We start from the raw sequence: 25852 nt of genomic DNA, 5'->3' as shown, positions 1-25852 counted from the left end.
AGTCATGCAACATAAACACTACTAGTTAACTACCTATCAACTAAGACAACCTGTACTTAACTTCGGGCACCCGGCTTAGGTCAGTAAACAGTGGCAACTGTTCAATTCTGGATCTCTCGGGTTCGATGGAGTAACTGCTGCTCAGCTGGGCTCATCTGTCTGGTAGTGGGCATTGAACTTGGACTCGCTTCTGGTGTTGCTGCGATTGGCGATGGCCGTGACCGGGGTATCAAGGCCAAAAGAGAGCGAACATATGGCGAACTCTCCTTCTTATACTCGGGGTTTTTTTGCGCTCTTTTGGGCGGTCCTTCGATTTGGGCCTTACTAATTGGGTGATCCCTGATCACTCCATTCGATTCCTTAGCCAATAAGTGGGCGGGATTCTGGATGGCTGGGCGTGTCCCAAGTGGTTACTGGCCCCGTTGTTTACACGTCCCCTGAACAGGGAGTGGCGCCGAAATGTCTGGGACTGTCCCGGTTGCTCGAGTACCAGTTCTTTGGTTTGGTGGAGATGGGCAATCAAATGCTAATCGGCCTTATTACAATGCTAATTGGACGGAGTTTCGATACCGTCTGGACTTCTGCAGGCAAATATGCATTTCAGGCTCTGAGCTTGTCCATTTTACCCGCCAGGCTTTGCGAGTTCCTCTGTACCTAGTTGGAAGTGGCCATCCCAGATGGCTACAGTAATTGGAGTAAGGAGAGAAAGACTAATAAAACGAGATATTAACCAAAGATAATAACAGATACTATGCTTACATCCCCAGGATTATACGGAAAACAGACAACACAGGATGAAGCAAGGACTGCTGACATGCGTTTGGATCATCGCTGGACTTCTGCAACTGCGCTCGCAAAGGACTTTTGTTACAAACCCCACACCAGCCCCGAACACTACCACCCAACAGACCACCACCAGCCCGGACACTACACCACACATAAAGACAGACATCGAAACCCCCACCTGGTGCGAAAACATTGCCAAATGGAACCCCCTTTCGTACATAGTAGAGGCCCTTCTAGTAATTGCAATAGTCTACAGTGTCATACAGACACTCCGACTCCGTAATTGGTGAGCAAAAGCCTCCCGCTCCCCGATATATACAGTCTGAGCCACCTTCTTTTGAATTCAACAAAATTGAACTCATGTAACAATCACAGCTAAAAATAAACCATGTACCTCTTTAACTTTATTGGGATTAAGTAGAAATGTGATGCTGCTGTTTTAAATTTTGTACTGTATATAAGTTCTTTGATATTCACCAGCAGCATGAGAGTAGCTTAGATAGCGTTAGCTAGAGATCAACTGTGCGGATAAATTAAACGTTATAGTGACCTAAATTATAGTAACCGTAAGAGATGAATTAATTTATGAATGTATTAATGGAATATTCGGTAAATGTCCCAAACCATAAGATAGAATAGAGTAGAACCTTGCCTTGACCAAGGGTGACCGGTCCACCAAGGATAAACAGGGATCAGTAGTGTGATCCACCACGCTTCACGTTCAGGATCAAAAGGATGGAATGTAGCCATCTAAGATGGCCACCTGCAAGGGACCATGGGAATTATGGCCAACCCAGGACTCAGACAGATACACAGGCTATGTGTACCTAAAACACAGGTAACCAGACCTGACCGAAACCCCCACTCGTTTACATTTTAATGGCCCATTTTCACAGGACAATAGAACTCCAATCAAGCAACCGGTACAGTCACAGACTGATCGGCGCCACTCCCTTGCTCAGAAAGCACAACTGCCAAAGTCAATGATTGCTAAGGACCCGCGCAGCTACCAAGGCACCCACCCGTTTATTGGCCTAAATCGAAGAGAGTGATCAGAGCTCTGTCAAACTATTGGGTCCAAGATTAAGGACCGCCCCAAAGAGTGCGAAATCCCAGGGGATAAAAGAGAGCACAGCCATGTGTTTTGTCTCTCTTAGATCCGGCCTGTGCCTACCCAATTGCAGCAGGAACAGCCAGCTAAGTTCAAGACCAACGATCGCTACCTGTCGGATGAGCCCAGCAGAGACAGAGCCACTTACTTCGAACCAGCCAAGTGAAATCCAGATAAAGGCCTTTATCCATTTGCATAGTGCCGGTCGCCCTGAAGTTAAGTATAGGTTATTGTAGCTGATAGGTGTAGTTTAACTCGTAGTAGATATTGTGTTTGCATATTGAGATAACTCTTGTGTATGTAAAGAAACCATCTTTTGAACTAACTAACTGGTTGTGTGGTCATTTGATCGATATAAGGGAAAGGCTTGTGGTTCACCGAGATAAATAAATAGAGCAACACCGGGTGCCGGCAGCGAGTGTACGAATGAACCGGGTGAGTTTGGGGTATTTTAGGTGGCATCGTGGGCTGAGGCAGTGGTGCCCACTCTCCCCGCTGCTTTTTGCCTTGGCAATAGAGCCATTGGCAATGGCGCTGAGAGCGTCAAGGAGTTGGCAGGGGAGCGGGGGGCGGGGGAGCATTGGGCCTCACTTTATGAGGATGGTTTATTGCTTAATTTATTGAACCCACTGGAAGGTATTGGGGGGATCAGGAGCATATTGGAGGAATTTGGTCGGATCTCTGGGTCCAAATTAAACATGGGGAACAGTGAGGTCTTCCCGATCCAGGCGAGGGGGCAGGAGAGGAGGCTGGGTGAGCTGCCATTCAAGGTAGTGGGGGTGAGTTTCAGGTATCTGGGCACCCAGGTGGCGTGGGGATGGGAGCAACGACATGACTTGAATTTGGCACAACTGGTGGAGCAAATGAAGCGGGACTTTTAGAGGTGGAACGTGCCCCCACTGTCATTAGCGTGGTGGGGGCCTGTGGAGATGACAGTTCTCCCGAGGTTTTTATTTGTGTTCCAGAACCTCCTGATTTTTATTCAAAAGGCTTTTTTTAGGAAGGTTAATGCACTGATATCGGGATTTGTGTGGGCAGGTAAAGCCCCACAGGTGAAGAAGGTGCTGCTCGAGCGGAGATGTGGGGGGTGCGGGCTAGCCCTGCCAAATGTGATGAACTATTACTGGGCAGCAAATATAGCCATGGTACGGAAGTGGGTAGTGGGGGATGGGTCGGTATGGGAGCAGATGGAGGTAGTCTCTTGTAAGGACCCAAGCTTAGTGGCACTGTTCATGGTGCCTCTGCTGTTCTCGCCGGCCAGACACTCCACAAGTCCGGTGGCGTTCCTGAGGGTGTGGGGACAGTGGCGGAAGCACCTGAGGCTGGAGGAGGGTCTCGGCTTGGGCACCAATCTGCGGGAATCGTAGGTATGCTCCGGATGGGCTAGACACAGGTTCCAGGGGGGCCGGCGGGCGGGGAATGAGCTGTTTGGGGACCTATTCGTTGGGGGCAGCTTTCCGAGCTTGGAGGGGTTGGCCTATGAGCTGCCCAGCAGGAATAGGTTCCGGCAATTGCAAGTGAGGGACTATGTGAGGAAGCAGGTGCCGACATTTCTCAACTTGCAGGACAAGGTGGTGTCGAAAACAGGAGTGGGTGAGGACAGAGTGTCGGAGATTTACAATGAACTAATGGGCTGGGAGGGCGCCCCGATTGGACAAGACAAGTGCAAGTGGGAGGAAGAGCTGGGGAGGAAGTTGGAGGTTAGGCTATGGGTGAGGGAACACATCTTTTTCATGTGCGAGGCTTAGCCTTATTCAATTCAAAGTAGTCCACAGGGCACATATGACAATGGCCAGGCTGAGTAGGTTTTTTGAGGGGGTGGAGGATAGATGTGGGCGGTGCAAGGGTGGGCCCGCGAACCATGTCCACATGTTTAGAGCCTGTCCGAAGCTGGAGGGATTCTGGTGGGGGTCTGCTGACGTTATGTCTGAGGTGTTGAAGGTAAAGGTGGTCCCGAGTCCAGATGTGGCAATCTTTGGAGTGTCGGAGGACTCGATAGTCCAGGGGGCGAGAGAGGCCGATGTCCTGGCCTTTGCCTCCCTCATAGCCCAGCGATGGATCTTGCTAGAATGGGAGGACTCGGGACCTCCAAAACCGAGTGTGTGGGTGAGCGACCTTGTGAAATTCCTCAGGTTGGAAAAGATCATGTTTGCCTTGAGAGGGACGGTGGAGGGGTTTGCCCAGAGATGGAACCGTTCCGTTCATCAACCACTTCAAGAATAGTTATGGGGGGGGGGTTAAAAAAGGAGGTAGGGGAGGTGGAGAGTAGCGGCAGGGAGGGTGGACGGTGGAGTGTTAGATATTTATTTGTTACGTGAATTCCTGTTTGCTCTCTTCTTGGTTATGGTTGTGTTTAATGGATATATACAAATGCCTTAATAAAAACATTTTTTTAAAATCAATTGTTGTAACAAATAACTTTTAAAGAAAATTTCATCACCCAATGCGAGACTCGAGGCCACAGCCCTGGGATTGAGACCCATTATCAACCAAATGAGCTAGCGCTGTGTAGAAACTCCCTGAACACTGCCTTTCCAACTTGTTCACTGACTTTATAAAGCTTTGTGCAAGGCAAGGTTAGACAAGCAATTTATTTTTCATTTAGATATCTTTATCAGTACTCAGAAAATAGTGAAAGCAATTGATATTCTTACACTCTCATTAGTAACTCTGGAACTTTAGATAATTTCAGAGGTAACGTGGTCTTGTGGCAGCAAGAGCCAGTCAGAGGCTGGGAATTATGAGGCAAGTTAATCACGTCAACTCCCCCAAATTGTCCACAATATACAAGGCACATTATGAGTGTGATAGATTACTCTTCACTACCCTGGATGAGTGCAGCATCATGCACACAAGAAGCTCCAGGAAACAGCATCCAGGACAGTGCAGCTCATTTGATCGGCACCCCATCCATCAACTTAAAAATTCACTCCCTCTGCTGCAATTTAATAGCAGTGTATACTGTATAGAAGGTGCACTGCTGCAACTCACCATAGCTCCTTCGACAGCACCTTACAAATCCATAACCTCTACCACCAAGAAAAGGTGAGCAACTTTTCACATGAAGAACCACAGTTTAATTTTGTTTCTCACTCAGGATGCCATTGAGAACATTTTGGAAAGGTAAAGCATTTTAAATCTATATTTCCAGTATCAAAACAACAATAAATGGGTGTTTTCATGAACAAACTTTTTATCAGTTTCCTTTTCATCACTATATTGAACACTGATTTAGTGAAATACTTGGTATTGGAACAGCTAGGCCAAGGTGACAGGTGATTCTGAAGTGACACATGACTGCTAAAACAATTGCCCATCACATAATTAAATCACCTCTCATTTATCTATGCATACATAACCCAGGATGGTGGCTTTCAGGGGACAGGTCAGATCAACTCCTCCTCAGAGCACATTCTGAGATATTGTTGATAGTTCCAATGAGCTTTACAGTCAATTAATTTATCCATTTTTACACATCCATGCCTACCTTTGCAAATTCCAAAGAGCACCTGACTTCCCTGAAAGGACACATAACCTCCTCTCCCCTCAAATGTATCCCAGGACCAGATCCAAAAGTGTACCTCTCCCTCTCCAAAGCAAACCTGCTCTTACCAGGTCTATTCTGCACACTTGGGAATTTTCACTTCTGGGGTGGGATTCTCCATTCATTCCAGCCAGCAGGATTCTCTGTCCCCTCTACAGTGAGTGGTGTTTTGGCTGAGTTGCAGAAGCAGTATTGGGCCGAACTCAGAATGGAGAATCTGGCCCTGAGCTATGAAAATCCAACCTGAGTGGAGCCTGCTGATGATGTAAATAGCCAGCTTCCACCGTGAATTGTGCATGCACAAAATGTGAACCATCTCCATTTCTGCACTCGCGAAAATAGCAAGTGTTCAGGGCCAGGATTTGCAATTTCTGGGCTTGTCCGCAATGACGCTTCATGGGCTCCTGAATCAATACGGAGGACTCCCAGGCAACTCCGACTGTGTTTCCACCTCTGCTGGGTCTGTTCTGTCAGTAAAACAGCGAATATGGACGGCAGGGTGGCACAGTGGTTAGCACTGCTGCCTCACAGCTCCAGGGACCTGGGTTCAATTCTGGTCTTGGGTGACTGTGTGGAGTTTGCACTTTCTCCCCGTGTCTGCGTGGATTTCCTCCGGGTGCTCCAGTTTCCTCCCACAGACCAAAGATGTGCAGGTTAGGTGGATTGGCCATGTTAAATTGCCCCTTAGTGTGTCAAAAGGATGGTGGGGTTACAGGGATAGGGTGGAGGTCTGAGCTTAAGTAGGGTCCTCTTTCCAGGAGCCGGTGCAGACTCGATGGGCCGAATGGCCTCCTTCTACACTGTAAATTCTATGATTCTATGATCCAGGGATGATGTCTGCAACATTGTCTATAAGGAATGATTAATATTTGACTGATCTGTGGGCAGCACTCTCAATTCTGGCACAAATTCCACCAATGGTGGGTTTTGAACCCATGTCCCACAGCATTAGCACAGGCCTCCGGATTATTACTAGTCCAGTGACAATACCACCATGTCGACATCTTGCTCAGTCATGCTGGATTTTATGCATGTGTGGGACAACAGCTGTCCCGATTTGGAAACGTAAAATCCCGGCCCCGTCTGCCTTCTCAGGTGGGTGTGCAATTGGAAGAAGAACTAGGACATCCTCCCTAGCATCCTGATCAATATTTATTTCTCAACCCACATCATTAACACAGATGATCATATTGCTGCTCCTGGTATCTTGCACTGTGACTGCAACATTTCTACATTATCACAGTGATGAGACAAAAGTATTTAATTAGCTTTTGGATATCCTTAAGAGCTGTTTTCTTTCTTTTAAATTGAGTGTTGTATGGATATCAACTCAAGTGACTGTAATGCACAAAATATTACAGAAATATTGCTGGTAATTTTATCTGGACACAGGTGAAAGCATTTGCCATATGTTATATTCAATATATCAAGATAATCTGAAATAAAAGCATACTCACCTCAGGAAGATCATTCCCATCCTGGATATTGTAGCAGGAGATGCGCAGCTGAGATCATGAGTTTCAAATACAAAGTTAACATTTGGTCCAAATTGGATCCTTTCTCCGCTTGGCATGGTGAGCAGCCGATTATCATCTAGTACTGAGTTTAAGGATTCAATCCACTCAGGGTCAATGTCCCCATCACAGATAATCCAGGAGTGAACATCTAAAGAAAAGCACAGAATAAATATAACCTTCATAAATGGAACAGGTTTCAAGGGTTTATGACGAAGAGCTAGTAAGATGGGGACCGATTCGGTCGCATCCACAACTTTAATTACTCAAACACTGCCTACCGTGCTTTCAGCTGTCCAGGCCCTTAAATGTGGAATTCCCTCCCTAATACTCTCTGCTTTCCTTTAAATTGCTTCTTAAATCTCTCACTTTTACCAAACTTTTGGTCACTTAATTTGATATCTCTTTTGATGTAATCTACTTGGGTTCCAGCAAGGTTTTTGATAAGGTCCCGCATGGCAGACTGATAGCGAAGGGAAGAGCCCATGGGTTCCAAGGAAATTTGGCAAATTGGATCCAGAATCGGCTGAGTAGCAGGAAGCAGAGGATGATGGTTTAAGGGCGTATTTCTGACTGGCAGCCTGTGTCCAGTGGGGTTCCACAGGGATCAGTGTTGGGGCACTTGCTGTTTGTGGTTTATAGAAATTATTTACCATGAATGTAGGAGGGTTAATCGGTAAGTTTGTGTATGATACGAAAATTGGCAGGGCGGTAAATAATGAAGAGGACAGCCTTTGATTACAGGAGCATTTGGATGGGCTGATCAGTGGCAAATGTGAGGTGATGCACTTGGACAGAACAATCAAGGCAAGAGAATACATGATGAACGGCAGGACTCTGGGAAGCACTGAGGATCAGAGGGACCTTGGCGTGCATGTACACAGGTCCCTTAAGGTGGCAGGGCAGGTAGATACAGTGGTTAAGAAGACATATGGTCCCCCTCTCCGCCCAGCCCATTTAGTCACCACCACAACCTTTCTGGTTTCCCCCCAAAAAAGGTTTCTGCAACAGAGTCGGAGCTTTCTTGATATAATAAAAGTCACGACAAAGGAAGCGGCACGGCCGAAAGATCGAGCATGACATGTGGAGATGCCCACCCCCACTCCCACCCCCCCCCACCCCCACCCCCACCCAGCATTTTCCATTTTTGTTTCAGATTCCAGCATCCACAATAATTTGCTTTTCTATTTTTGACACGAGCGCTGGTGAGCGGCGTGAAAAGGGGGCGTCACAGAAGAGTGAGGCCGTTCAGCCCCTACACGCGTCCCTGGACCCTTAACATTACCTTCAGTCAAAACGGTTGTAAGAAGGCAGAGGGAGGAGAAATGTCCAAGTTTGGGAGAAAAACGGCCGTGAAAAAGGGGGTGAACGGAAGTCTGCCGGTGAGTGAAAAAGTCAGCGCAGGAACTGTAAGGAAAGCGGAGGCTGGAGCACCAGGGGAGGCCGCATCGTTCACAGCAGAAGAAATGACCAAGGTGATGGCTGTGGAACTTGAAAAACAGTTCACAAAACACATGGAAGCGATGAAGAAGGAGATGGAGGCAGTATTGAAAGTGCTGGTGGAGGAGGCGATTGCCCCGGTGAGGACGGCGGTATCAAGCACAGTGGCGGAGGTGCGGAAGCAAGGTGAGACACTGAAGAAAGTGGAAGAGGCATTATCACAGCACAGTGAAGAGGCGGTACTGGACCTGGTATTGGGGAATGAGCCCGGCCAGGTGGTAGATGTTTCAGTAGGGGAGCATTTCGGTAACAGTGACCACAATTCAGTAAGTTTTAAAGTACTGGTGGACAAGGATAAGAGTGGTCCGAGGATGAATGTGCTAAATTGGGGGAAGGCTAATTATAACAATATTAGGCGGGAACTGAAGAGCATAGATTGGGGGCGGATGTTTGAGGGCAAATCAACATCTGACATGTGGGAGGCTTTCAAGTGTCAGTTGATAGGAATACAGGACAGGCATGTTCCTGTCAGGAAGAAAGACAAATACGGCAATTTTCGGGAACCTTGGATGACGAATGATATTGTAGGCCTCGTCAAAAAGAAAAAGGAGGCATTTGTCAGGGCTAAAAGGCTGGGAACAGACGAAGCCTGTGTGGCATATAAGGAAAGTAGGAAGGAACTTAAGCAGGGAGTCAGGAGGGCTAGAAGGGGTCATGAAAAGTCATTGGCAAATAGGGTTAAGGAAAATCCCAAGGCTTTTTACACTTACATAAAAAGCAAGAGGGTAGCCAGGGAAAGGGTTGGCCCACTGAAGGATAGGCAAGGGAATCTATGTGTGGAGCCAGAGGAAATGGGCGAGGTACTAAATGAATACTTTGCATCAGTATTCACCAAAGAGAAGGAATTGGTAGATGTTGAGTCTGGAGAAGGGGGTGTAGATAGCCTGGGTCACATTGTGATCCAAAAAGACGAGGTGTTGGGTGTCTTAAAAAATATTAAGGTAGATAAGTCCCCAGGGCCGGATGGGATCTACCCCAGAATACTGAAGGAGGCTGGAGAGGAAATTGCTGAGGCCTTGACAGAAATCTTTGGATCCTCGCTGTCTTCCGGGGATGTCCCGGAGGACTGGAGAATAGCCAATGTTGTTCCTCTGTTTAAGAAGGGTGGCAGGGATAATCCCGGGAACTACAGGCCGGTGAGCCTTACTTCAGTGGTAGGGAAATTACTGGAGAGAATTCTTCGAGACAGGATCTACTCCCATTTGGAAGCAAATGGACGTATTAGTGAGAGGCAGCACGGTTTTGTGAAGGGGAGGTCGTGTCTCACTAACTTGATCGAGTTTTTCGAGGAGGTCACTAAGATGATTGATGCAGGTAGGGCAGTAGATGTTGTCTATATGGACTTCAGTAAGGCCTTTGACAAGGTCCCTCATGGTAGACTAGTACAAAAGGTGAAGTCACACGGGATCAGGGGTGAACTGGCAAGGTGGATACAGAACTGGCTAGGCCATAGAAGGCAGAGGGTAGCAATGGAGGGATGCTTTTCTAATTGGAGGGCTGTGACCAGTGGTGTTCCACAGGGATCAGTGCTGGGACCTTTGCTCTTTGTAGTATATATAAATGATTTGGAGGAAAATGTAACTGGTCTGATTAGTAAGTTTGCAGACGACACAAAGGTCGGTGGAATTGCGGATAGCGATGAGGACTGTCTGAGGATACAGCAGGATTTAGATTGTCTGGAGACTTGGGCGGAGAGATGGCAGATGGAGTTTAACCTGGACAAATGTGAGGTAATGCATTTTGGAAGGGCTAATGCAGGTAGGGAATATACAGTGAATGGTAGAACCCTCAAGAGTATTGAAAGTCAAAGAGATCTAGGAGTACAGGTCCACAGATCACTGAAAGGGGCTACACAGGTGGAGAAGGTAGTCAAGAAGGCATACGGCATGCTTGCCTTCATTGGCCGGGGCATTGAGTATAAGAATTGGCAAGTCATGTTGCAGCTGTATAGAACCTTAGTTAGGCCACACTTGGAGTATAGTGTTCAATTCTGGTCGCCACACTACCAGAAGGATGTGGAGGCTTTAGAGAGGGTGCAGAAGAGATTTACCAGAATGTTGCCTGGTATGGAGGGCATAAGCTATGAGGAGCGATTGAATAAACTCGGTTTGTTCTCACTGGAACGAAGGAGGTTGAGGGGCGACCTGATAGAGGTATACAAAATTATGAGGGGCATAGACAGAGTGGATAGTCAGAGGCTTTTCCCCAGGGTAGAGGGGTCAATTACTAGGGGGCATAGGTTTAAGGTGAGAGGGGCAAAGTTTAGAGTAGATGTACGAGGCAAGTTTTTTACGCAGAGGGTAGTGGGTGCCTGGAACTCACTACCGGAGGAGGTAGTGGAGGCAGGGACGATAGGGACATTTAAGGGGCATCTTGACAAATATATGAATAGGATGGGAATAGAAGGATACGGACCCAGGAAGTGTAGAAGATTGTAGTTTAGTCGGGCAGTATGGTCGGCACGGGCTTGGAGGGCCGAAGGGCCTGTTCCTGTGCTGTACATTTCTTTGTTCTTTGTTCTTTGTTTGATCAACTCACCTCGATGGAGAAGGAGTTGCAGAGGGTGATAGAGACCAACAAGGGTCTGCGAGCCAAAATGGAAACAGATCCAGGCGACAGAATCTGAGAATTGTGGGTCTGCCCGAAGGGGTGGAAGGCCCGAGGCCAACGGAGTATTTTGCCACGATGTTGGCGAAGCTATTGGGGGAGGGGGACGATCCCTCCCGATATGAACTGGCTCGGGCTCATTGGTCGTGAAGGCCTATACCAAAGGCGAGTGAGCCGCCAAGAGTAGTAACTCTGTGTTTCCGTAGGTATAGCGTGAAGGAGAAACTCCTGTGCTGGGAAAAACAGAAGCGGGAGGTGCAGTGGGCTGGAGCTGGTATATGTATGTACCAGGACTTTACAGTGGAGCTAGCGAGGAGGCGGGCTGCCTTCAGCCGGGTGAAGAAGGCACTGTACATCGGCAAGGTGCAGTGCGGCATAGTATATCCAGCTAAGTTGAGGGTGACCTACAATTCCAAAGGACTTTTATTTTGGGACGGCGGAAGCAGCAGAGGAGTTTGCGAAGGCAGAAGGACTGTGGCAGAATTGAGAAACAGTTGTGTACCAATGTAGCCTCATGTAACTTTATTTTTTCACTGCGTGTTGGTGTATGTACTAAATGAGTCGACGTTGTATATATTTGGACAAGGGAAGAGATGGAAGAGAACTATCATTTGCAATGATAGTTCTTTGTGGCTTAGGTGTGTATGCGGGGCTTGTGTGCTAAAGGGGATTTCTTGGTTTTCCTGGGACCGGGCAAGGGGGAAGGAGACACGGGCGGGGGCCTCCATGCTGGTCGGTTTAAGCCGGCCAGTGAACGGGAGTGAGGTGGGGGGAGGGGCTGCAGCCGTCGGACCCTGGTAGAACAGGTTTCGGTGAGTGTGGCCGGGGTGAAAAGTTGGGGGAAGGAACAGAGGTTGGGGGGAGGAGTTTACAAGAGGAAGTGGAGAGAAGGAGTCTGGGGTGGGAAGGTGGGTGTCTACAATTCATGGGTGCCATTCACGGTATTCTTTCGGGGATTGGATGGCGTTGAATATTAGGGGGTGGGCTGGGGGGCGGACTGTATATGTCAATGGTGATCATAAGCGATTCCTGATTCCGTTTTCTTTTTTCCTTTCTTTTCCCACCTTGGAAGGGTTTGTTTTATTCGATGCTTATATTGTCAGGTGGGCTGTTGTTTGGGGGGGGTGGGAGGATGGGATCGTTGTTGTTGGTAGGGGGATTGACATTGTATTCGTTACCGTTTACTGTTTGTTGGTGGGGTGTAAATTCTGAAGAAAATGTGAAAATGGAGAATAAAAATACTTTTTTTTAAAAAGACATATGGTAAACCTGCCTTTATTAGCCAAGGCATAGAGTTTAAGAGCAGGGAGGTTATGCTGGAGCTGTATAAAACACAGTTAAGAGTATTGTTACAGTTAAAATATTGATGTGATAGCACTGGAAAGGGTACAGAGGAGATTTACCATAATGTTGCCTGGGCTGGAGAGTTTTAGTTATGAAGAGTGATTGTATAGACTGTTTTTTTTTCCTTTGAGCAGAGGAGACTGAGGGGGGACATGATTGAGATGTATAAAATTATGAGGGGCAGAGATAGATAGAGTAGACAGGAACAAACTTTCCCCCTTGTGGATGGGTCAATGACTAGGGGGCATATATTAAGGTAAGGGGCAGGAGGTTTAAAGGGATGTGAGGAAAACCTTTTTCACCCAGAGAGTGGTGGGAATCTGGAACTCGCTGCCTGAAAGGATGGTAGAGGCAGAGACCCTCATAACATTTCTGAAGTATTTAGATGTACACTTGCAATACCAAGGCATGCAAGACTATCGGCCAAGTGCCGGAAAATGGGATGAGAATACTTAGGTGGTTGTTTCTGACCAGCGCAGACGCGATGGGCCCAAGGGCCTTTTTTGTGCTGTAGACCTCTATGACCTCATCTTTCTGACAGATGCAGGTCCTCATTAACCTGGGCACCTGTTTTAAAGGTCTCAAAATGCTGCTGCAGCCCCACCTCCTGGATTGATGGCAAGGAGCGCCTCTCCCCCCCCGCCCCCCCCCCCCCCCCCCCCCCCCCCCCGCACCCCAGATATCGCTGGCAAGGGCCATTTCCCTCACTGCCCCCCCAATAACCGACTCCCACCTACTCAGTCCCCCCCTGATTTCCACCTAGTCAGGCCCCGCTCTTTGGCAATGTCAACCTGGCACCTTGTAGTACAAGGGGTGGCAAGGGAGTAAGTACCTTCCCTACAAATGCCTCCAGGGTGCCGAGGTGGGTCCTTCATGGGAGGTGGTGGTCAGAGGGGCTTGCGCTGGCCAGGAGGGGCTCAGCATGGGTTTTCTTCTGGGATGGGGTCATTTGCTTGCTCTTCCCACCTGTCAGTTTCTCAAAAATACAGTTCTGTGATAATAAAGTGAACGGGTTCCCATCTGTACCCTTTAACCCTTTAAACAGTCTGTCAGTATGCTAGGTTCAATGACCTGTGAGATGAAAGTAAAAATATTCCCTTTAAGGTGGTGGCAATAGAGGTGGCCAAGGTGATTAAGAAGCATATGGCATGCTTGCCTTGATCAACAGGGGCATTGAGTACAGGAGTTGCAGTTGTATAAAACCTTGGTTAGGATGCATTTGGAGTATTACGTGCAGTTCCGGTCACCACATTATCAGAAGGATGTAGAAGCTTTGGAGAGAGTGCAAAGAAGGTTCACCAGGATGTCTCGAGGGTGTTGGCTATGAGGAGAGGTTGAATAAACTAGGATCACTTTTACTGGAAAGACGGACGCTGAGGGGAGATCTCACAGAGATCTACAAAATTATGAGAGGCATAGTCAGGGTGGATAGTCAGAGGCTTCTTCCAAGGGTGGAAAGTGTCAGTTACAAGGGGGCACAGGTTCAAGGTGGGAGGGGGAAAGTTTAAGGGAGATGTGAAGGATAAATTTTTCACACACAGAGTGGTGGATGCCTGGAACGCGTTGCCAGAGGGTGTGGTGAAAGCAGGCACATTAGAAACATTTAAGAGTCATCGGGATGGTACATGAATAGGGAGGAAATAGAAGGATACAGACCGAGTAAGGGCAGAAGGTTTTGTTTTTAGTTCGGGCATCATGATCAGCACAGACTTGGAGGGCCAAAGGGCCTGTTCCTGTGCTGTACTTTTCTTTGTTCTTTGAAGTATTTATTTCAGTCAATTTCATTGCTCTTTAACCTTTCTGTTATAACCTGTCTGCTTACCACTGGCTGGGGACTAATGGCAATCCATTTGAGTAGGGAGTATGAGCTTCCCCAATGAGGGGGGCGGAGAAATCATTAGCAGGTCCCTGCATAAATAAAGCTGGCCAGTATGGAACCAGCTAGAGAGGAGTGAGCAGCAAGGGAGTTACTGCTGCTGTTGTATATATATGTTATTGTGAATAAAGTTTTCTTTCTGTTCTATAAACTCGTGCTGGATTCTTCATGGCCCTCACAAAACTTTCCTAGCCTGTGTGTATGTCTCAAAGCCTTAAAACTTTGAAATGCATTGCCCACATTCAATTTCATGGACTATTGCCTTTTACAAGCATTCTGATTGGCAGGTCCTGGCAGTTTCAAAGGCCGGAATAAGATTGTTTATTTATACAGCTCTGAAGGATCCATTAGCTCAGAAGTGCAGTTGTTTATCTAACCACAGTCATTTTTAAGAGGCTGTTTCTATGTTCTCAAGTGTTTCCAGCTCCTGAGACCAATACAAGCCCCCCTGACCCCCACCTCACATGAAGGACACTCCCTTAGCACCCTGGAGGCATTTGTAGGGAGGTACTCAGCCCCTTGCCACCCCGCAGACCACCAGGTCCCTGTTTCTCAGGACTTGCACCCATTCACGCCAGCGGAACTCTCAGCTGGGGAGGCTGGAGAATCCCAGGTGAATCGGGCATCCAGCCAGTAAATTATATTCAAAACAGCTCGTTTTTCGCCTAATTCACCCAGCCATTGGGATTACTTCCACTGGCGGGCGACCCCGGAGAAACCCAGCCCGAATGTCAGCCAGCTACTGCACTATAGGAAATTTCACTGCAGAGTCCACTGTTATTTTCACTTGTGATCCACACAATCAGGAACAAGTCTCTCAGCTACCTTTCTCCAGCCCAGAGACACCAAGACTATTGTACGATCCTATTACTATATAATTGTGATCAATCTTGCACAGATCATGGATCACACTTGAAGCCTTCTTGGTTTGCACACACTGTGACCACATTTGAAATGAAATAGGTGGGGTGAGGAGAGGGACGTGTTTATTAATATATTCAGATGTTTACGCCACAGAGTCCGACATAATAAAAGATGGTTAACCAAAACAACAACCTGTATTTAAATATTGCCCTTAATATAATGAAATATTCTAAAGTGAAACAACAATTTAAAGAGTCACAATGAAAACATTTATTTTGAAAGTATCGTTTTCATAGAAATCTGATTTCTTGCAAACTGAACGGGACAATTCAATCATCGAATCCAAAGAATTCTTCGATTTCCTACAGTGGAGAAGGAGGCCATTTGGCCCAATAAGTCTCCACCGACCGTCTAATAGATCACACTATCTATACCACAACACCCCTCCCCCCAGCTCCATAAGCCCAGCATTGATCAGAGGCGTATTGATCATAGCAAACTCATTTAATCTCACATCTCTGGACTGTGTGAAGAAACTAGAGCCCCCAGAGGAAACCCACGCAAACAGTCACCAAGTCCGAAATCGAATCCAGGTTCCTGCCGCTATGAGGCAGCAGAGCTAACCATCTCAAACCTTCGGTAATATGTAGTACGATGCATTGGTCACCCTCCAACCAAAGGTTTTGCAGCATTAAAATTTCAGAAAATATAATAAACCAAAAACATTTTCATTCTCATTCTAACTTATATTGCAGAGTCTCATTAAATAATAAGATTTCAACATCAACTGTTGTCTGTATTTTATATTTTGTATGTGGGCTTAATAGTTTACTTTAGCTTTAGTTTGAATTAGCAAGAATTGTTTCTTCCCTTTGCCAATTAATAGTTTTAAATTTGGGTGCATAATGACTTCTTACCTTGTGGCTCTCGAACAACCTGACGAGCACTATTAGTCAACACACCATCAGACCATTCTCGGGTATCCATGTCAATGTGACCCAGGAGTTGCTGGCGTGGCATGGCTTTGGGGTTCATTGTGTATTGCTTCACCGTCTTGTTTATTTTACCGAGAGCTGTCCGTAACATTCGCCATAGTATTGATTTTCCTGCACCACTTGGACCTACAATAACCACTCCCATTCTCTGGCGCAGTTGTTCAAAAAGTTCCAGCGCCTTCTTAATCTAGAAAAATTGCAACGATTATACAAGTTTATGCAAAAAAACATATTTTCATTTGATGATAAAGAGATGAGATTGTCAACAGCTTTTAAAGCCTGGAAAGCAAAAGAAAATTTAACCAGTTTTGTTGTTTTGTTGATTGTTTTACTGAGATGAAGGTGCAAGGTATTGATACTTGGAGACAATGGCAGCAGTCTCTGAGTTGTCATGAGTATACTCTGAGTCTGCAAAGTCCCAGAAAGGTGTTGTCAGTATTGCGTCATAAACAGTTATGCTGTAAACAATCCATTTACTCGAATGCTGAAAGGAATTTGGGATCAAGGATGATTAGCACGTATCCCAGGTGGATGGTTAATGTGTTTCATGTTGTCATGGGAAAGAGGACAGAGGAAGCCATTTAAAAAAAAAAAAATTTAAATATATTTTATTGAAAATTTTTGGCCAACCATCACCGTACATTGTGTATCCTTTACACAGTAATATAACAGTACAATAACATTGGCCTGTTTTATATAAACAAAAAATAAATAATATATAACAAAAACCAAAACTAAATGGCAACTGCCTTGTCTCAGATAAACACTCTCCAAAAATATGATTTAACAGTCCAATATACAATTATCTATAACAACAACTTATACATATTATACATATATATTAACAACCCTGAGAGTCCTTCTGGTTCCTCCCCCCACCCCCACTCCCCCCCCCCCCCCCTGGGCTGCTGCTGCTGTCTTCTTCTTTTCCATTCCCTCTATCTTTCTGTGAGGTATTCGACGAACGGTTGCCACCGCCTGGTGAACCCTTGAGCCGATCCCCTTAGGACGAACTTAATCCTTTCCAGCTTTATAAACCCTGCCATGTCATTTATCCAGGTCTCCACCCCCGGGGGCTTGGCTTCCTTCCACATCAACAGTATCCTCCGCCGGGCTACTAGGGACGCAAAGGCCAAAACATCAGCCTCTCTCGCCTCCTGCACTCCCGGCTCTTCTGCAACCCCAAATATAGCCAACCCCCAGCTTGGTTCGACCTGGACCCCCACTACTTTCGAAAGCACCTTTGTCACCCCCACCCAAAACCCCTGTAGCGCCGGACATGACCAGAACATGTGGGTGTGATTCGCTGGGCTTCTCGAGCATCTCGCACACCTATCTTCTACCCCAAAAAATTTACTGAGCCGTGCTCCAGTCATATGCGCCCTGTGTAACACCTTAAATTGTATCAGGCTTAGCCTGGCACACGAGGACGATGAGTTTACCCTACGTAGGGCATCAGCCCACAGCCCCTCCTCAATCTCCTCCCCCAGCTCTTCTTCCCATTTCCCTTTCAGCTCATCTACCATAATCTCCCCCTCGTCCCTCATTTCCCTATATATATCTGACACCTCACCGTCCCCCACCCATGTCTTTGAGATCACTCTGTCCTGCACCTCCTGCGTCGGGAGCTGCGGGAATTCCCTCACCTGTTGCCTCGCAAAAGCCCTCAGTTGCATATACCGGAATGCATTCCCTTGGGGCAACCCATATTTCTCGGTCAGCGCTCCCAGACTTGCAAACTTCCCATCCACAAACAGATCTTTCAATTGTGTTACTCCTGCTCTTTGCCATATTCCAAATCCCCCATCCATTCTCCCCGGAGCAAACCTATGATTATTTCTTATCGGGGACCCCACCAAGGCTCCCGTCTTTCCCCTCTGCCGTCTCCACTGCCTCCAAATTTTCAAAGTAGCCACCACCACCGGGCTTGTGGTGTATTTCTTCGGTGAGAGCGGCAATGGGGCCATCACCATAGCTTGTAGGCTAGTCCCCCTACAGGACGCCCTCTCCAATCTCTTCCACGCTGCTCCCTCCTCTTCTCCCATCCACTTACTCACCATTGAGATATTGGCGGCCCAGTAGTACTCACTTAGGCTCGGTAGTGCCAGCCCCCCCCCTATCTCTACTACGCTGTAAAAATCCCTTCCTCACTCTCGGGGTCTTCCCGGCCCACACAAAACTCATGATACTCTTTTCAATCCTTTTGAAAAAAGCCTTCGTGATCACCACCGGGAGGCACTGAAACACAAAAAGGAATCTCGGGAGGACTACCATTTTAACCGCCTGCACCCTCCCTGCCAATGACAGGGATACCATGTCCCATCTCTTGAAGTCCTCCTCCATCTGTTCCACCAACCGCGTTAAATTTAACCTATGCAATGTGCCCCAATTCTTGGCTATCTGGATCCCCAAGTAACGAAAGTCCCTTGTTACCTTCCTCAGCGGTAAGTCCTCTATTTCTCTGCTCTGCTCCCCTGGATGCACCACAAACAACTCACTTTTCCCCATGTTCAGTTTATATCCTGAGAATTCTCCAAACTCCCGAAGTGTCCGCATTATCTCTGGCATTCCCTCCGCCGGGTCCGCTACATATAGCAGCAAATCGTCCGCATACAGAGATACCCGGTGTTCTTCTCCTCCTCTGAGTACTCCCCTCCACTTCCTGGAACCCCTCAATGCTATTGCCAGAGGCTCAATCGCCAGCGCAAACAATAATGGGGACAGAGGGCATCCCTGCCTTGTCCCTCTATGGAGCCGAAAGTATGCAGATCCCCGTCCATTCGTGACCACACTTGCCATCGGGGCCCTATACAACAGCTGTACCCATCTAACATACTCATCTCCAAAACCAAATCTCCTCAGCACCTCCCACAAATAATCCCACTCCACTCTATCAAATGCTTTCTCGGCATCCATCGCCACCACTATCTCCGCTTCCCCCTCTGGTGGGGGCATCATCATTACCCCGAGCAGCCTCCGTATATTCGTATTCAGCTGTCTCCCCTTCACAAACCCAGTTTGGTCCTCGTGGACCACCCCCGGGACACAATCCTCTATCCTCATTGCCATTACCTTAGCCAGAATCTTAGCGTCTACATTTAGGAGGGAAATAGGTCTATAGGACCCGCATTCCAGCGGGTCTTTTTCCTTCTTTAGGAGAAGCGATATCGTTGCCTCAGACATAGTCGGGGGCAGCTGTCCCCTTTCCTTTGCCTCATTAAAGGTCCTCATCAGTAGCGGGGCGAGCAAGTCCACATATTTCCTATAAAATTCAACTGGAAATCCATCCGGTCCCGGAGCCTTCGCCGCCTGCATGCTCCTAATTCCTTTCACTACTTCCTCTATTTCGATCTGTGCTCCCAGTCCCACCCTCTCCTGCTCCTCCACCTTAGGAAATTCCAGCCGGTCCAGAAAGCCCATCATTCTCTCCCTCCCATCCGGGGGTTGAGCTTCGTATAATCTTTTATAGAATGCCTTGAACACTCCATTCACTCTCTCCGCTCCCCGCTCCATCTCTCCTTCCTCATCCCTCACTCCCCCTATTTCCCTCGCTGCTCCCCTTTTCCTCAATTGGTGGGCCAGCAACCTGCTCGCCTTCTCCCCATATTCGTACTGTACACCCTGTGCCTTCCTCCACTGTGCCTCTGCAGTACCCGTTGTCAGCAAGTCAAATTCTACGTGTAGCCTTTGCCTTTCCCTGTACAGTCCCTCCTCCGGTGCCTCCGCATATTGCCTGTCCACCCTCAGAAGTTCTTGCAGCAACCGCTCCCGTTCCCTACTCTCCTACTTTCCTTTATGTGCCCTTATTGATATCAGCTCCCCTCTAACCACTGCCTTCAGCGCCTCCCAGACCACTCCCACCTGGACCTCCCCATTATCTTTGAGTTCCAAGTACTTTTCAATGCACCCCCTCACCCTTAGACACACATCCTCATCTGCCATTAGTCCCATGTCCATTCTCCAGGGTGGGCGCCCTCCTGTTTCCTCCCCTATCTCCAAGTCCACCCAATGTGGAGCGTGATCCGAAATGGCTATAGCCGTATACTCCATTCCCCTCACCTTCGGGATCAACGCCCTTCCCAAAACAAAAAAGTCTATTCGCGAATAGACTTTGTGGACATAGGAGAAAAACGAAAACTCCTTACTCCTAGGTCTGCTAAATCTCCACAGGTCTACTCCTCCCATCTGCTCCATAAAATCTTTAAGCACCTTAGCTGTTGCCGACCTCCTTCCAGTCCTGGACCTCGACCTGTCCAGCCCTGGTTCCAGCACCGTATTGAAATCTCCCCCCATTACCAACTTTCCCACCTCTAGGTCCGGGATGCGTCCTAGCATACGCCTCATAAAATTGGCATCATCCCAGTTCGGGGCATATACGTTTACCAAAACCACCGTCTCCCCCTGTAATTTGCTACTCACCATCACGTATCTGCCCCCGCTATCCGCCACTATGGTCTTTGCCTCAAACATTACCCGCTTCCCCACTAGTATAGCCACCCCCCTGTTTTTCGCGTCTAGCCCCGAATGAAACACCTGCCCCACCCATCCTTTGCGTAGTCTAACCTGGTCTATCAGTTTCAAGTGCGTCTCCTGTAACATAACCACGTCTGCCTTAAGTTTCTTAAGGTGTGCGAGTACCCGTGCCCTCTTTATCGGCCCGTTCAGCCCTCTCACATTCCACGTGATCAGCCGGGTTGGGGGGCTTTTTACCCCCCCCCTCGTCGATTAGCCATCCCCTTTTTCCAGCTCCTCACCCGGTTCCCACGCAGCTGTGTCCCCCCCAGGCAGTGCCCCCCCCCGCCCACCCCACCCCATGCCAGCTCCCCCCTCTCCCCAGCAGCAGCAACCCAATAACTCCCCCCCCACCCCCCCTGCTAGATCCCCCACTAGCGTAGTTACACCCCCCATGTTGCTCCCAGAAGTCAGCAAACTCTGGCCGACCTCGGCTTCCCCCCGTGACCTCGGCTTCCCCCCGTGACCTCGGCTCGCACCGTGCGACGCCCCCTCCTTCCTGCTTCCCTATTCCCGCCATGATTATCCTAGCGCGGGAACCAAGCCCGCGCTTCCCCCTTGGCCCCGCCCCCAATGGCCAACGCCCCATCTCCTCCACCTCCTTTCCTCCCCCCACCGCCACCTGTGGAAGAGAGAAAAGTTACCACATCGCAGGATTAATGACATAAAACTCCTCTTTCCCCCCTTTTTACCCCCCTCTTCGCCCCCCATGCTCGCCCCACCACTTTGTTTCAAACGTTCTTTTTTAATAACCCGCTCATTCCAATTTTTCTCCTACAATAAAAGTCCACGCCTCATCCGCCGTCTCAAAGTAGTGGTGCCTCCCTTGATATGTGACCCACAGTCTTGCCGGTTGCAGCATTCCGAATTTTATCTTCTTTTTGTGAAGCACCGCCTTGGCCCGATTAAAGCTCGCCCTCCTTCTCGCCACCTCCGCACTCCAGTCTTGGTATACGCGGATCACCGCGTTCTCCCACTTACTGCTCCGAGTTTTCTTTGCCCATCTAAGGACCATCTCTCTATCCTTAGAACGGAGGAATCTCACCACTATGGCTCTAGGAATTTCTCCTGCTCTCGGTCCTCGCGCCATCACTCGGTATGCTCCCTCCACCTCCAGCGAACCCGCCGGGGCCTCCGCTCCCATTAACGAGTGCAGCATCGTGCTCACATATGCCCCGATGTCCGCTCCCTCCGCACCTTCAGGAAGACCAAGAATCCTTAAGTTATTCCTCCTCGCGTTGTTCTCCAGCACCTCTAGTCTTTCCACACATCGTTTATGGTGTGCCTCGTGCATCTCCGTCTTCACCACCAGGCCCTGTATGTCGTCCTCATTCTCGGCAGCCTTTGCCTTCACGACCCGAAGCTCCCGCTCCTGGGTCTTTTGCTCATCCTTCAGCCCTTCGATCGCCTGTAATATCGGGGCCAACAGCTCCTTCTTCATTTCCTTTTTAAGTTCTTCCACACAACATTTCAAGAACTCTTGTTGTTCAGAGCCCCATGTTAAACTACCACCTTCCGACGCCATCTTGGTTTTTGCTTGCCTTCCTTGCCGCTGCTCTAGAGGATCCACCGCAATCTGGCCACTTTCCCCTCCTTTTTCCATCCGTATCCAGGGGGGATTCCCTTCTGGTTTACCGCAGTGTTTTTAGCCGTTAAAATTGCCGTTGGGGCTATCAAGAGCCCAAAGGTCCGTTCCACCGGGAGCTGCCGAAACGTGCGACTTAGCTGGTCATCGCCGCACCCGGAAGTCGAGGAAGCCATTTTTGAGATCAGGTTATAGGCTTCCCTCCAAATCAATGAACATTAAAATTCATTTTACGGGATGTGGGCTTTGTTGGATAGACCAGCATTTATTGCCCTTCAGTTGCCCTTAAGTAGGTGTTGGTAAGCAGCCTTATTGAACCACTTTAAATCCTTGAGGAGAAGGTACACCCATGATGCTGTTAGGGAGGGAGTTCTAGGACTTTGACCCAGTGAGTTAAGGAACAGCGGTATATTTCCAAATCAGGATGGTGAGTGACTTGGAGGGGGAACTTCCAGATGGTGGTATTCCCAAGTATCTGCTGCTCTTGTCCTTCTAGATGGTAGTGGGCGTGCGTTTGCAAGGTGCTGTCTTAGGATCATTGGTGAGTTCCTGCAGTGCATCTTGTAGATGATACACATGGCAGGCACTGTTCGTCGGTGGTAGAGGGTTTGAAAGTTTGAGGAAGGGGTAGCAATCAAGCGGGCTGCTTTGTTCTGGATAGTGTTGAGATTTTGAGTGTTGTTGGAGTTGCACTCATCCAGGCAAGTGAAGAGTATTCTATTATACTCCTGACTTATGCACGGTAGCACAATGGTTAGCACCGTTGCTTCACAGCGCTAGGGTCCCAGGTACGATTCCTGGCTTGGGTCACTGTCTGTGCGGAGTCTCGACGTTCTCCCCGTGTCTGCATGGGTTTCCTCCGGGTCCTCCGGTTTCCTCCCACAAGTCCCGAAAGATGTGCTGTTAGGTAATTTGGGCATTTTGAATTCTCCTCTGTGTACCTGAACAGGCGCCAGAATGTGGCAACAAGGGGCTTTTCACAGTAACTTCATTGGAGTGTTAATGTAAGCCTACTTGTGACAATAATAAAGATTATTAATATCATTAAATGGTCGACAGGTTTTGGGAAGTCAGGTGAGTTACTTGTCGCAGGATTCCTAGCCTTTGACCTGCTCTGGTAGCCACAGTATTTATATAACTAGTCGAGCTCAGTTTCTGCTCAATGGTAACCCCCGCTCTGCCCAGGGTGTTGTTTGGAGATTCAGCGATTGTAATGTCATTGAATGTCAAAGGACAATGGTTAGATCCTCTCTTGTTGGACACAGTCATTGTTTGACACTTGTATGGTATGAATGTTACCTGCCACTTGTCAGCCCAAGCCTGGATATTGTCCAAGTCTTGCTGCATTTGGACACGCGCTGCTTCAGTTTCTGAGGAGTCACAAATGATATTGAACATTGTACAGTCATCAGTGAACTTCCCCACTTCTGACCTTATGATGAAAGGATGGTTATTGATGAAGCAGCTGAAGATGGTTGGGCCTCGGACACTACCCCGAGGGACTCCTGCTGTGATGAACTGGAGCGGAGATGATTGACCTCCAACCACAGAACCATCTTCCTTTGTGCCAGGTTTGACTCTAACCTGCAGATGGCTTTCCCCCAGATTCCCATTGACTCCAGTTTTGCTAGGGCTCCTTGATGCCATACTCGGTCAAATGCTGCTTTGATGTCAAGGGCAGTCATTCACACTTCACATCTGGCATTCAGCTCTTTTGTCATGTTTGAACCAAGGCTGTAATGAGATCAGGAGCTGAGAGACTCAGCAGACATGAGCAGGTTATTGCTCAGAATATCACAGAACAGATTGTAGTTTTGCCTGGTCAGCAGAGAAAAAGGCTACTTGGCTTTAATTTATTTATTAATTTATTCAATATTAAATTTACTGGTGCTCTGTTAAAAAATGAACATATAACTTTTTAAACAAATACAGTTTTCCTACCTAATAAATTAATCAGAATTAAATTAGCATGGAGTTTTGAGAATTTCAAATAACGATAACAATTGTGTAACTCAAAGTCAAACAAAAGGTTATTTGGCTTATGCATTAAACAAATATTGCCATGAATAAAATGAATTTGTGTCACAATACAAAGGAATCTCACAAATTGATTTGATCAAGTATATTCGTAACTCAAAACCAATCCGTCGTTTTCTATGCAATCTGCCCGATGTAGTCCATAACTTTGTACATTAATTTACACTCCACTATAACAATTATGACAAAATAATATGGATCAGAATGTTAAAATACTTGTGAATAACTGTTTCAGTCTTTTTAGCAGTCCTTATATTTACCTGGTTGGGTATAATTTCTAAGTTTGCTTCCTCAAATGCCTCATGGAGAGCAGCAGCAAGGTCCACATATTCAACATCTTTAAAGTTAACACCAGGGAAAATATCTCTCACCAAAGCATCAAACCTTGTACAGTCGGCAAATGTCAATTTTGACATAGTGTTAAGACGCAGAGCCTGAACAACAATATGACTTTCATCAACTATAAAACAAAAAAAATTGAAAAATACATTGTATATATTCCAAATATGCATTTTCACGAAGGAATGTTTTGTAGGACTCTCGAACTAAGTACATCAGTTGTTTCAAAAATTAACATTTACCTTCCCCTGTTAAAATTGCATTCACAGCAGAGACCTAATTCTAAAAATATCTCAAGCTTCCTGAAATTGCTATATATCATTCAGAATTATAGTTTTATTCAAAACAGGCATTGATAATAGAATTTTGTACTTAAACATTCCAAGCGCACATAAAGAGGTAGATTAAAGGATTTTCAAATATACTGTCCATAAAACCAAAAGAGCTAATGTTCGCAGAGACTTTGGTGTACAAGTACACAGAAATAGCATGCAGGTATTCAAAGCAAGTAGGAAGGCAAATGGCATGTGACCTTTATTGCAAAAGAATTGAAGTACAAGAGTAAGGACGTTTTCCTACAACTGTATCGGGCTTTAGTGAGACCACGCCTGGAGACACAGTTTCAGTCTCAATATCCAAGTAAGGAAGCCCTCGCCTTGGAGGTGGTAAAGAGCAGGTTCGCAAGATTGGTTCCTGGATGTAAGGGTTATTCTATGATGAGAGGTTGAGTAAATGGAACCAGAGAATCATAGAATGGTTCCAGCTCAGGTAGAGGACCTTCAGCGCATTGTGACCATGTTAGCCATATTACACATGACCCTACCTAGGTCTATCCCCGCAATCCTACCTGACTTACACATCTTCGGACACAAAGGAAAAATTTTAGTATGGCCAAACTTAATTACCTTCATTTTGCGAGTTGACCTTTTAAAATGTAAATTCAGAGTTCATACCTTGTCTCTTCCTATTGAAAAGCTAACGCTTTATTCAAATCCTTATGTTCTGTTGCCCATTGTTACCACTTGCCTGAGGTAACCATCTGTTTGCAATGTTGTTAGGCTCATCAACAACTCAAAAGCACCTGTGCCATTCAAACAACCAAACTGTCCCTCCTTTCAGCAGCCTAAATTTTTCAATTGCTTTTAAGAATATTTAATCAGCAGAAAACATCCAATTTATTTGATTTCTCTGAAATGTTCATATTATCACTACTTAGAACATAGAACATTACAGCGCAG

At 47.2% G+C, this 25852-nt stretch overlaps 1 protein-coding gene across 3 annotated transcripts in view; it reads right to left on the bottom strand.

Annotated features, from left to right (window-relative positions):
- dync2h1 (dynein cytoplasmic 2 heavy chain 1) overlaps nucleotides 1-25852 on the bottom strand; it is an 866357-nt gene that overhangs the window by 636027 nt on the left and 204478 nt on the right. For all 3 annotated transcript variants that reach the window (XM_072476728.1, XM_072476730.1, XM_072476729.1), the window contains exons 38-40: nucleotides 24536-24735; nucleotides 16064-16328; nucleotides 6899-7106 (exon numbers count right to left, since the gene is read on the bottom strand). In XM_072476728.1, coding sequence (XP_072332829.1) covers nucleotides 6899-7106; nucleotides 16064-16328; nucleotides 24536-24735 — 673 coding nt within the window. The remainder of the gene's footprint in view (nucleotides 1-6898; nucleotides 7107-16063; nucleotides 16329-24535; nucleotides 24736-25852) is intronic.

The sequence above is a fragment of the Scyliorhinus torazame genome, chromosome 15 (assembly GCF_047496885.1).
Source record: "Scyliorhinus torazame isolate Kashiwa2021f chromosome 15, sScyTor2.1, whole genome shotgun sequence".
In the NCBI taxonomy this organism is placed as follows: Eukaryota; Metazoa; Chordata; class Chondrichthyes; order Carcharhiniformes; family Scyliorhinidae; genus Scyliorhinus; species Scyliorhinus torazame.
Note: the sequence above shows the minus strand (reverse complement) of the source record. Positions and strands in the feature narration are given on the sequence as shown.